General features: G+C 61.6%; 1 protein-coding gene across 2 annotated transcripts; it reads right to left on the reverse strand.

Moving 5' to 3' along the window:
- Positions 1-2,437: 2,437 nt before the first annotated feature.
- JRK (Jrk helix-turn-helix protein) lies at positions 2,438-11,457 on the reverse strand. 2 transcript variants are annotated; one of them, XM_086335641.1, is made up of 4 exons: positions 11,376-11,457; positions 10,802-10,880; positions 10,067-10,113; positions 2,438-7,742 (listed from the first exon to the last, which is right to left on the reverse strand). In XM_086335641.1, exon 4 carries the CDS (start codon positions 7,380-7,382, stop codon positions 5,796-5,798), a length of 1,587 nt encoding a protein of 528 aa, XP_086191767.1. In that variant the 5' UTR covers positions 7,383-7,742; positions 10,067-10,113; positions 10,802-10,880; positions 11,376-11,457; the 3' UTR covers positions 2,438-5,795. The 2 variants fall into 2 exon arrangements, with proteins under 2 accessions (XP_086191767.1, XP_086191766.1); XM_086335640.1 differs by lacking the exons at positions 10,067-10,113; positions 10,802-10,880; positions 11,376-11,457 and adding an exon at positions 9,890-9,929.
- Positions 11,458-12,265: the final 808 nt, after the last annotated feature.

Consider the following 12,265-nt stretch of genomic DNA (forward strand, 5'->3'; position numbering starts at 1 on the left):
CTACTCTGCTTTATTAATAAAAGGGGGGGACGGACGCCCACTCACTGGAGACTGCAGCTGAGCCTCCTCTGAGGAGAACCCTCGGGCCCACGCTGCTTCCTGAGCTAACAGATGCCTCCTTAGACCCTCTGGCAGCCCCTGGCCCTTTCGCTGCAGGGGGGCCTCAGCTCTTGCCGAGCTGCTGGCCCGGCTGCAGGGCTGCTGCTCGGGATGGGGGGAGGTGGAGAGTGAGCCTGGGGGCCCGGGGCCAGAACCTGCACCCAGACTACCTTGCATGTGCTCCAGGGATCCTGATCTGGAGATGGGGAGCAGGGCCTCCTCCAAGGCTTACTGGGAAGCCGCAGAGATATGGGCAAGTTGACACAGGCTTCCACCCTGCCAGGTTCAGACATAGAACACAGCGTCTCCAACACAGGGAGCCCTGCCTGCCCTCAGTGGTGGCCAGTGTCTCGGCACCTGGAGGCCTGAGCTCATGCTGCAGCCTTGGGGGACAAGGGCACAAAGCCTGCCCTTCGCCTGCTCCCCAGCCCCTTGTTCCTCACACCTGTCCTCTGGGCCCCACCCTCAAAGTCAGGGTACCAGAGCCTGCAGAGGGACCCCCACAGGTGAGTCCCATGCTGCCCTGGGCACCATGGTCCCCCTCCTCCAGGACGCCAGCCTTTTGCTCTCCAGGTCCCTTCTGTCCTCCCAGCACCCCACTCTGGGAAGCTCCCCCAGGCCCTGGGCTGCAGGCTGTCTGGACAGGGCTGGCTGGCTGCAGGTCCCGGAGCGAGCACAGAGTCAGGTTGGACAGGGAAGTCTCCGGCCTTGAAGGATGCCTCCAGCAGGCTCTCTGGGCTCCTCCCACTCCAGGACCTACAGCCTCCTGACTCCTGCAGCCAGAGATGACTGGCCTCAGCTGGACTGGGAAGAGCCCAGGACCCCAGCAAGGGATGGGCAGAGGCAGGACAGGCAGCTGCCGGAGGACGGGGCTGCTCTGGAGGGGCCCTGACCCTGGCTCGGGTGTGTGCCTGCCAATGGGGGACACAGAGGGGCCTGGCATAGCCCTGAGGCACCCCCAGGAGCTGCCCGAATGCGCGGGGGTCTGCCCTGGGGGAAGCCCAGCTCTGACATTCACACCTCTCCCACCTGCCGTGAGTCAGCCACACAGTCACTCTCCGCCCCGGGACCACTGTCAGCAGGGCCTGGAGCCAGGGCAGAGGTGGGGGTGGGGGTGGGGGGTGTGTGGTCACAGAGAGCGCCACGTCACACGTTGGGGAGGAGGGGCGAGGTCACAAAGCTCTCACCTTCCCCCAGGGCACAAGTGAGTCCCACACATGGTTCCAGGCTCCCTGGTCTTGCCCTCCTTGGGAGCTGAGAGAGCACACGAGCCAGAGTGGGGGCTCAGCCCGCAACCAGGGTCAGGAAGCAGGAGTGGGGCCAAGGACTGGGGCTCAGTGAGGGACCAGCGTCAGGGTTCACCCAGGCCATGCACGGCAGACCCCTGGCTGCTCAGGAACCCTCCAGCTCCTTCAAGGTTCTAGGTTGGGGCTGCCTGCACTCCCTAGAGTTTCCCAGAAGGTGCTACACAGCCCCCAGAGACAGACAAAGCAAGCTCCTTGTCTGAAAGGGTCTGTGGGGCTGTTACAACTCCTGGCAGCTTCCACATCCACACACGCCCTGTCCCCAGGCCGGGAGACCATCCCTCAAGAGGGTGTGGCAGAGGGGTGACCACACATCATAGCCTGGCCTGTGGGAGGGGAGGGGCAGCCAGTGATGCCCAGACTCCAGCCACCACCCGGAGCCCTCTGCTGGGCCTCTGGCCTCTCCTCACTCTGTCCTGCAGGCCAGTTCCAGGCCCAGGCCCTATTGCTGGGCTTGTGCGCCTGCTAACACTGCTAGAACGATGCGGCCATCCTCCACCGAGCCTGGCGTCTCCAGCCCTCCCTCCTGGCACTGCCCAAGGAGGCCCTCCTGCCCCAGGCCCACAGAGGTGGGCACACTGACTGGGAAGCCTGTGGCCGGCAGTGGGCCTCAGGACGCCTCCGTGAAATGGGGCCATCATGAGGACCATCCACCCACCTGGACTGGCCTTCTCTACCTTCAAGGGCTGTGCGCCCAGCAAGCCCGGGTAGGTGGGTGGGAGGCGGCAGGTGCTCCAGCCGAGATGGAGGCCCAGGCTGCTGCCCCAGCCAGTCTCCAGTTCCGGGTGGGGAGACCACACCGCTCTGAGACCACCTGGGCCTCAGAGCATCTCCCCCCATCCCAAGCAGCAGGCCTGCAGCTGGGCCAGCAGCTCATCAAGAGCCGAGGCCCCTCCTGCAGCAAAAGGGCCTGTTCTTTGGATGGCATCATCTCTCAAGCGCTATCAAGATCACGCTCTTTCTCCCACGAGTTCACATCTACTGCTGGGCCCTCTGGCCAATCTGTCATGTTACAGTACCTTTCAATGCCAGGATTTCCATGTTTTTAAAAACAGCTTTTTATTTATCATCTTTTTACTGATTTCTCCACTTACTATCTTCCTTTCCCCCGTTTCCTTCTTCAATCTTAGTTTCCTCTAGTTCTCTCACTGCATCTGTAATGATCAATTTGAAGTCTTTCACTGTTAAAGCCCCCTTCTCACTCCGCCACCTGCATTTCAGGAGCATGGTATGTGGTCGTGTTTCCTTGTTTCTTTGTATGTTCGTAATGTTGGATTGGAAACTGGTCCTTTTAGGTAACGTGTCATACCAGCTCTGGGTACTGGTCACCCCAGACTGGGACTTGCCTTCTCTACTTTGTGTCTTGCTGGCTGGCTCTTCTTAGGGGCTCCCCGTCCCTGACAGAGGCTCTGACGCTCCTTCCCAGGGGCACGGCCTCAGGAAGGCCCACGGTCCCCCCCACCCCACCCATCCCACTCCATGGCGGTGATTTTGGCAAAGCTCTGACTGTGTGGTCCCTGCCTGCAGTCAGCGGTTAAACTCCACTCACAGCTGGCCAACTGCTGTTTTCAACGATGCCCTGGGCAGAAGCTGCTTCTCAGACCAATCCCATTGCACCTGGCTCCTCTGAAGCAGATACTGAGGTCAGTGCTGGGGATTCCCCTGACCCCAGGGGGCCTGCAGTCCAGACTCTCTCCATGACGTCCGTCTCTTGAGAGCACCCTGGGGTGGGCCCCGCCACGCTCTGCAGGAGACACAGTCAGCTCCAGCAGCAGCACTAGCGGCGCTCCTGCAGGCCCAGCCCGCTTCTCCCCTGGCGAAGACCTCTGAGCACGCTCGCTGCTGGCGGTGAGTGACGGCTGAGTGCTGCGAGGAGGGGGCAGCAGTCCAGGCCTCCGGGGCCAGCCCCTCAGTGTGGAACCGCCACACGGCTCACCCCGGCACCTCAGCAGTCTGCCTGCGTCTTTGTGGAGACAGCCGTGGAGAATGTGACTCATGGACAGCGCGGCCCCCCAGAAGCCCTTCTTGGGAGACCTGTGCTCCATGGAAGCAGGTCAGGGTCTGTCTGACCACCCTTGGGCCTCCAGATGAGCTCGATGCCCAGCACACAGCAGGTACTCAGGAACGCTATGCCCTGTGCTGGAAGCACACTTATGCACCAAGGAAACCCACTGCAGCTGGTGTCTGTGCAGCTGCCGGGCAGGCCCTTGGGGGTGAGTCCTGCTTGCCCTGTGCCATGGCCTCCCAGGAACAGAAGCAGCGCGAGTCCCTTCCTCCAACCCCCCTCCCTCCAGAAATATCTGGCTACTATGGCCTCGAGCTGCCTCCAAGGGGCTCTGGCTCCACCCCAGGGAAGCCTGGCTGACAGGTCCAAGCAGGAGCTGCAACCAGCTGCCTTTCTGTCCTGCACCCACCCACCCATCAACCCCCCTGCCCCCACCACCCCGGCCACCAGAGCTGTGGGTGCGCAGGGCAGGGCCTCCTGCTTCCCACCCCCAACAGGAAATGCAGGTGAGGTGGGCGGTTCACCTCGACCCTGCAGGCCAGATCAGCCTTCTCCATCTGCACAGCCTCCAGGGCCTCCCACACTGAAGGTCTAACCAGACCCCCGAGGCCCAGTGCAACAGGGGAGCAGTGGTTCGAGAAGGAGCGCCAAGGACAAGCTCCCTCGGCCAGTGGTGATGGCTGCTTACTGACCGGCCATGACACAGTGGGGACGGGAGCAGGCTGTGTGGGCAGGACGAGAATCCAGCCCAGGGGCTACGTCTGGTGGGGACCGAGCACCCCCAGGGGCCTAGGAAGCTGGCCCACCCCCAGCACCGTCCTGCGGCTCCAGGCCGCTGGACTGGGGCTGGCCGTGGGGAGGGTCTCCGTGTGTCCATCCCTCACGTCCAGGCTGCTGCCCCGACATCTGACCCTGCTACATGCCCACAGCACAGGGGACACACGAGCGCAGAAGGGGTGCGAGTGCACGCTGCACAGCTGTCGCCCCCACACGTGCGGGAGACCGACGTGACGGCTCAGCAGGAGGCGGTCTGGCCCAAAGAATCGGCAACGCCACTTTGAAAATGACCTGTGCTTGTTTCACAATCTTCACACACGCGTTTTCAGCAGGAAACACGGCTCACAGAGCAGTGGCAGGCCAGCCATGACTGTCACCTCAGTGTTTGGAAGGACGCAAAGACCAGAGAAACGACCACAAACCAAACCCTCGCCTCCCCTCGGCTCTTGCGGGAACAAGGGTGTCTCAGTGCGATAAATAACAGGAATGAAAACTGTGTGTTCAATCAGCTGCCCAAACAGAAGGCAAATGCTGAAGAGCCCAGAAAAGGATGCCCACTTCCGGTTCATTCAAAGAGGGCGGCCAGGCTGCCCAGGGTGCTCCGTCTGCTGACAAGCGACCAGGCTGGCCAGGGGCGCTCCGTCCGGTCGTGAGTGACCAGGGGCTCTCTGTCTGGTGATAAGGACCAGGCTGGCCAGGGGCACTCCGTCTGGTGACGAGCGATACAGAACGGAGGCATCAGAAGCGTAGGGAGCACAGCGAGTCTCCTGGTACGGGTCTTTACAAGAGTGGCCCCCACAGTCAGCTTTCCCCACGTGAATCACTATGGGGCCAACAGCTCAAAATGAGAGTTCCGACGCTGCTAGGCATCTGAGCAGCTCCTTTTACTGTTCTTGTCACATCACCTAAGACGAACTTCTGAACGCCTGGTCCAGTTTTACTAATGCAGAGGCTGTAAATGCAAGTTCTAGGGACTGAGGGACTATGGACCACATACAGGACTTGGAGCCAAGATGCTCAAAACACTGGCAGCGATCTGGGGCCCCACACTGCGGCAATGCGCTCCCCAGTGGCCCGCTCCTGCTGGCTCTAACAACTCTACCACTGCATCCTGGGGCCCGAGGCCCAGGGCAACTTGGAAGTGAGGCTCACTCTGCCAGGAGAGCTGACGACTGACGTGGGGACAGGGCCTGCAACGCCACAGGCAGGGGCCACCGGGACTCTCATTCACAATCAAGTCTCACCCTCAGTGACCTGCCTGACCCAGGGCTGGCCCCCAGACCTGCATACAGCCCCAGGGCGCAAGCAGGGGGCCCTTGGGAAGTGTCAGCCCCATCAAGCAGCAGTGGGGACCGCAGTCAGTTGGCTGAAGGTGGCCCTTCCCCGCTTGGACAGACAGACATCCCTACCCTTGCACACTGCAAGGCTCAGGCAGCGAATACAAGCTGGGTGGTGGCCCCTGGAGGTTCTGGGACATTTTGGGTCTGGGTGGGCCCTTCAGGAAGACCTCCTCGCACTCAGGTGGCAGGACAGAGCACACGGCAAAACCTCGACGGGGCAGGCTGTTCCAAGAAACGTGACCCCGAGACCGCAGGTCAGGCCTCACTGCCTCAGGCCTCGCCGGCCGTGGACGAGCCGGGCAGTGGGGAGAAAGGCTGGGTGCCGCGAGGCCCAGGGTGCTCCCAGGGCGCCTCGAGCTTGACCGCGGCTGCGGGGGCCCCACCCCGTTGCGCCTGCCACCGCCTGCTGAACACGGAGCGCAGCGCGCGCAGCTGGCCCAGCTCCTGCACCGAGAAGCAGGGCTGTGCCTCTGCGAAGCGCACCAGGGCATCGAAGGACACCGCCGCCTGCTCCCAGGCCGCCCTGTCCACCCCCCCAGCCTCTGCTGGCTCCAGGCTCCCCGAGGCTGCGCTCCCGAGGCGGGCCGGGGCGCCTGCTGTGAGCCCGGGGGTGTGCGTGAAGGCCTGGTCAGGGGGCTTAGTCCTGAGCCGCTCGGGCTCCTCCTCGGAGGATGAGCCCTCCGTGAGTGCAGCCTCGGGCCACAGCTTCCTCCAGGCCCGGCTGAGGACGGCGCCCGGCACCGCGTCCCAGGCGCAGGCCACGTCGAGCACGGCGTCTTGCACGCTGCAGCGCGGGGCCAAGGCCTGCAGCCTGCCGCGGGGCGTGACGAAGTTCCTCATGAAGTCCCTCCGAATGCCCTGGTCCATGGGCTGGAGCAGGGCGGTGACGCTGGCGGGCAGGAAGATGGTGAACACGTTCTCCGAGGCCAGCTCAGCCTCACGAGGGTGGGCCCGGGACCCGTCCAGGAGGAGGATGGCCTTGCTGTCCTCTGGCAGGGCCATGGCTCGGAAGTGCTCCTTCACTGCGGGCACGAAGATGTGATGGAACCAGTCAGCAAAAATCTCCTTGTCCACCCAGGCGCTGCCTTGGGCCTTGTACACAACGGGCAGGTGCTGGAGGCCCTGCACCGCCTTGGGGCTGCCCCATTTCCCGACCACCAAGGGTTTGATCCTGTGGGAGCCCGTGGCATTGGCGCACATGAGGACGGTCAGCCGGTCCTTGCTCTGTGTGGGCCCAGGCGCCGACCCGCCCTCTGGGCTGGGGCTGGGGGAGCAGCGCCAGAAGAGGCCAGTCTCGTCAGCGTTGTAGACCTGCTCCGGGGACAGGCCGTGCTCAGCGGTTAAGCTCCGGAAGAACCCGCAGAACTGCTCGGCTGCCTGCTGGTCGGCCGCCTGCTTCTCGCTGGACGCATCCAGCTTCTTGATGCCGTGTCTGGCCTTAAAGCGCCAGAGCCAGCCGCCAGAAAACACACAGGGCTCGGTCAGCTGCATCTGCTCGTAGAAGTCCTTGGCTTTTTCGATGAGCATGGGGCCCGAGACGGGCACGCCCTCAGACCGCTTCACCAGGAACCACTCGTACAGCACGCGGTCCAGGTGCTCGAGCTTGGGCGTGTGCAGGGTGCGGCGCTGCGCCAGCGCCTTGTCCGAGTCGGAGCTGGCGAAGAAGCGGAGCAGCTGGGCCTTGTGGGCCCTGATGTCGTACAGGGTGGACATGCCCACGTTGTACTCCTGCATCAGCGCCCGCCTGCTCTCACCCTTCTCCAGGCGCCGGCAGATGTCCATCTTCTCCTTCAGGGTCAGCACCACCCTCTTGCGCTTCTCCCCAGGGCTCCGCCCGGCAGCCGGCTTGGAGGCCATGAGGAGGGGGCTCGTCCCAGCCAAGGGGTCGCGCCTGGGCAGGGGCTGGCGGCCTTCCTGCCTCTTCCTCCCCCACCCTCGCCTGCCGGTGCTGACGAGGGCCAGCACAAGTCAGGGCCCCTTCTTGGCTCCTCTCTCAAGCTCCAGCAGCTTCCCAACCCTCTCTGCAGGGGGACCAGCGTCAGCCACCCTGGGCGTTCCCACGGCTGGACCTCTGGCCTTCTCTGCAGGGATGGTGGCAGCGACTCCCCTCAAACATGGACCGGAGAGTAGAGGGCCCCTGGGAGCTGGTTTCCAGCTAATCGAGGTCTCGCCGCCTGAGCCATGGGGGTCTCTCTCTCGCACATGGTGCTTTATCAGCTGGAAAGCAAAAGGGGGAAGAAAGAGAAACATCACAGGGCACGTGCCTCGGCCTCGCAAGCACGGCCTCGGCACTTTACCTGCGCTGAAGCAGCCACTGGCGGGGTCTGGGGGACAATGAAGAGAGCTGCCGGCGGTGACGCAAAAAGAGGCCAGCTCGGGGGCTACTGGGCTCACTGGCTCTTCTCAGCTTCCACAGTGACCTTGGAGTCGCTCGCTACAGCTCCAAACTAAAAGTGGCTCTCGGGTGCAATCTGACCTCCCAGGAAAACGTGACGGGTGAGGCTACTGAACAAAGCTGGGGTGTCACCAAGCGCTGGGACCCGAGGGCCACGTCCCACATCCAGACTCAACTTTCCCTCCACAGTTGCTCACTGGGCCACCCGACATGAGCGCCTTCATAAAACCCTCGTTCCTTAGAGAGCAGCTGAGGCAGGGGCGAAGGAGCTGCAGTGGGCAGGGATTCCTCTAGGAGTCTGGGGCTGCGGAGCCTGCAAGCCTCTACAGAAACAAGTCCCTCAAGCCCTCTCTTCAAGAGTAGGCTACAAACTCCTTCTAGAAAGATAAGCTCAGTGGGCCTCAGGCTCCTCCCAGAGCCGGGAGGGGCTGCCAGTCTCTCAACTACTGGTCCCCACAGCCTCGGACACCTCTGGTCACACAGTCACATATGAGCGTGCAAACAGCACTCACACCCACTCTGACCTGGGAGTGACTGCCAGCACGTCCCACCGCAGAGAGGCAGGCAGCGCTCACAGCTGCTCTTCCAGGCGGGACCCCCACCTCACCTCCCTCCCAAACCCTCACGTGTGGCCCCACCCAACTTCATGCTGTGGGTGAAGCCACAGGACTACTCACATGTGGAATGTACAAAAGCAGCCCTTTGAGAACACAGCTCAACACAAGTGAAGTGTTTTCAGATGTAGCAAGACTCCCAAAAACAAACACTAGGCCTGTCAGCAGCCAGCCCCAGATTCGTCCTTTGAGCCCTCTGAGTCAGTCTCCTGGGCTGCAAAGTGGGGGTGCTGGTCCTTCTGGGACCTGTTTTCATCCTAATGGCTGTGTGACAGTGTGACTGTGCACTGCCTGGCCCCATGAGGAGCAGAGGGGATGAAAGGCCAAAATCCATCCTCAAGAAGACGTGTAGTGCAAAACCACTGTAAAAACCAGGAGGAAACAGGGGGCCCCAATCACGTCGGAGGGACTGACTCTAAGCACAACAGGAAGGAGGAGGAAGGACCAGAGAAGGGGACTCAGTGCCAGAAACTGCTCACTGGGTGCCTGACACGAGGTGTGTGCAGCAGGAGCTAGAACACACCGGTCCTGCTGGCGAGGCAGAAACTTCCTTTAAAAGTGACATGCAGATATATTACTTCTGAAGCAACTTACGCTAAAAGGTACCGTAACAGGGCAAGAACAATGAAGACCGTTTGCGGCCTCGCTGTGGACATCCTCCTGTGCCATAGGGGAGGGTAGGAGGGGGCAGGGGGCAGACTGTGGGCAAGAGAGAGAGCAGCGAGGCACCACCTGCATGCGGCCCCTTCCTGCGAGCAGGGAGTGGCTCGTCCTCAGAGAAGGCCTGCGGAATTCAGGGGGAGCATGTGAGAAAGCACCTTTCTTTGGGAGCAGCCAACAGCGTGAGGTCGGGGCAGGGGTGGGGGGTTGACTATCGGGAGAAGTGCTCAAGACACACGTTCTGGCCCGAGGAAGGGCTGGATGGAGTCCTGGGAGGGAAGAGGGGCTGAGCAGGGGTCCGCGCTCAGGCGAGGACGTCGGCACACCCTGCAGGGAAGCGAGGCCGTCGTGGGCGCAGTTGTGGGGCCCAAGCCTGGGGCAGCCTAGGGCAAGGGACCGGCTCGGTTAAGAGACGAGGCCTGTTCTGAGAACGCTCCTATTCCGGGGACCACGTCTGGGGCAGAAGGGCAAAAGCTAAACAGAGAAGAAAGAGGCCAGGGCTCAGGCCGGCTCCTTCCGGGGGAAAGGAACTCGGACGCCGGTCCTGCCTCGGGCCGGAACGCCGGCCCGGTTCGGAGGGAGGCTCCGGAGGGACCAAATCGGTTCCGGGGGACCCAGGGGCGCTCCGCACCAGCAGCCAGGCCCCGAGTTCCGGCGCCCGCCTCACCCGCCACACCGGCCCAGAGCTCGCTCACCTGCGGACGCCTGGCCGCCACCGCCGGCCGGAAGCGCCCCGCCCCGCCCCCGCCGGCCCGCGGCCCCCCCCAGCCACTTCCGGGGCGCTCTAGGCGTCTCGGAGGACTCGGCATCTCTGTGGTCTCGCGGGCGGCCGGAGCCTGCGGCTGGCTGCCCGGGCCGGGTGGTGACCGTACCTGTGGGTTCGGTGATGGGTGCATCGCTGGGCGAGGGTGGCAGGAGGCTGCGGATGGGGGAAAGCAGTGCTTGAGCCCCTCCCTTTGCGAAGCCCAAAGGCCAAGGCTGTTTTTCTCCTCCCCAGCCTCCACTAGAGCCTCCCGTGTGTTAGTCGCTCAGTTGTGTCCGACTCTTTGCGACCCCATGGACTGTAGCCCACCAGGTTCCTCTGTCCGTGGGGTTCTCCAGGCAAGGGTACTGGAGTGGGTTGCCATGTCCTTCTCCAGGGGATCTTCCCGACCCAGGGGTCAAACCCGCGTCTCCTAGCTAGAGCCTCATCCTCCCCTAATTGAGACGATTTGGATGATAAGACTTGAAGCCTTGACGCTGTAATGAGTTGAGATTTGGGGACCTTGGGATGGGGTGAATGTATTTTGCATGAGGGGCAGAGGACGTCCGAGCCCGAATGCCCAGAGCCCTGTGTCACTGGGTCACCTCACTTGTTATCAGTGACTGTGGATGCTACTGAGTTACGATTCTTGAGGTGGGAGATTATTCCGGTTATCCCATGGGCCGGGTGTCATCCGTCACAGGCTCCTCATGAGGAGGAGGAAGGAGGCACAGGGCTGGAGAACCATGGGACCATGGGAGCTGAGCCAGAAAAGGAGATGTGAGGCCAGACACAGGAGGAAGGGGCCGCGAGTCAAGGAATGCAGAACTTCTAGGACTCGGAAAAGAAAAGGAGGCATTCTCACCGGAGCCTGCAGAAGAACCAGCTCTGTGGACACCTTGAGTTCAGCTCTAAGACTCATGTCAGACTTCTGACCTCCAGAACTGCAAGATGATAAATATGTGTTGTTTGAAGCCAAGTTTAGTCACTTGTTATGGTGGCCGCGGGGAACTTAGATGGATTTTCATAGCTTCTTGCCTTGGCTCCCAGGATGCTCCCACCCCTGGTCCTCCTTCCTCACCCTCTCCTGCTGATTGCCACCTGGCCAACTTCATCTCTGGCTCTCTCCTCTCTGTCCACACCCACTCCCGGGGCATCTCCTCCAGCCTCACGCTGTGCCTATCAACAAAGGCAGGCCGCGAAATGTACGCCTCCTGCCAGGACCCCGCCCACAAGCTCTAGCCGCGTGTGCCCTACCCAGCGCCCAGCGTCCCCTCATAGCCTTCTAACGCACTGTGAACCAGCCATCTCTAAACCTGGGTGCACACCCCTCCCGCCCCGCGAGCTTCAGCTTCACATTCCCCACCGTAGTGAATAGCAGCTCCACGTCTCCATCGCTCCAGCCAAAAACCCAGCCATCCCCGCCCTCTGCCTCTCACCCCCTTCCCCCAACACGCGCACTCTGGCCTCCACATCCAGGCAGCATCTGGCCTCTGCCAGCCCCTCTCTCTGGTCCAGGCCACTCTGTCCCCGCGGGGCACTCTGCTGCCACCTTGTGGGCACAGGATCACTTGCGCCTCCGCGAACCTGCATAGAGCTCCCTTGGAAGCTCCCACCGGCTCACTGGGACCTCAGACCTTGTCTCCAGGACTGAGTCCACTCTGGTAGAGAGGAAGGGGTCTGGAAGAGACAGGAGGAGGAAGACCCTCTCCTGGTGCCACATGAAGCCTGACGCGGAGGGCCCCGTCCCCTAAGTATCCCCCCAGTGGACAGTGTCTGGCCCCCAACCATGCCAGATGGTCCCCAGCCCGGAAGTCTTGGAAAGGATCTGGCTGAGTGGACGTCCCCGCATCCCGTGCGCCCCAGAAAGGTCCTCCTGGGCCACCAGGCCTGGCTGGATCCAGCTGTCACTGAGAGAGTCAGTTCCTAGGCAGTTTGATAAGTCCAGCGTCCCCAGGGAGGAGATAGGGGTCTGAGGTTCTCGAAAAGGAAAGAACAAACTTTTTTTTTTTTTCTTTAAGCCCAAAACTGATAATTACACAACAAACAACTCAGTTTGTACTATGGATTATATAACAACAATGTATTCTGCAGGAGGACAGTTTCTCCTTTCTGAAAACTTTCTGACTAATCCTGATATTTTAGAATGTATATTAGGGAATGGGTCTGGTAGGATCTTTCTATTGTTAAATTCTAATGCTGTCATCCTAAAATGTAAGTTGTGGGAGTGGGTCTGGTAAAATTTTTACAACCTTGAGACATTCTTTTGATCTATTGTAATAACTAAAAAGTATACAGCTCCACTCTCCGTCCCCCTTCTGATGTCTGT

This window comes from Bos grunniens, chromosome 14, assembly GCF_055505025.1.
Source record: "Bos grunniens cultivar Pamir isolate PY7600 chromosome 14, Bosgru_T2T1.0, whole genome shotgun sequence".
Lineage (NCBI taxonomy): Eukaryota > Metazoa > Chordata > Mammalia > Artiodactyla > Bovidae > Bos > Bos grunniens.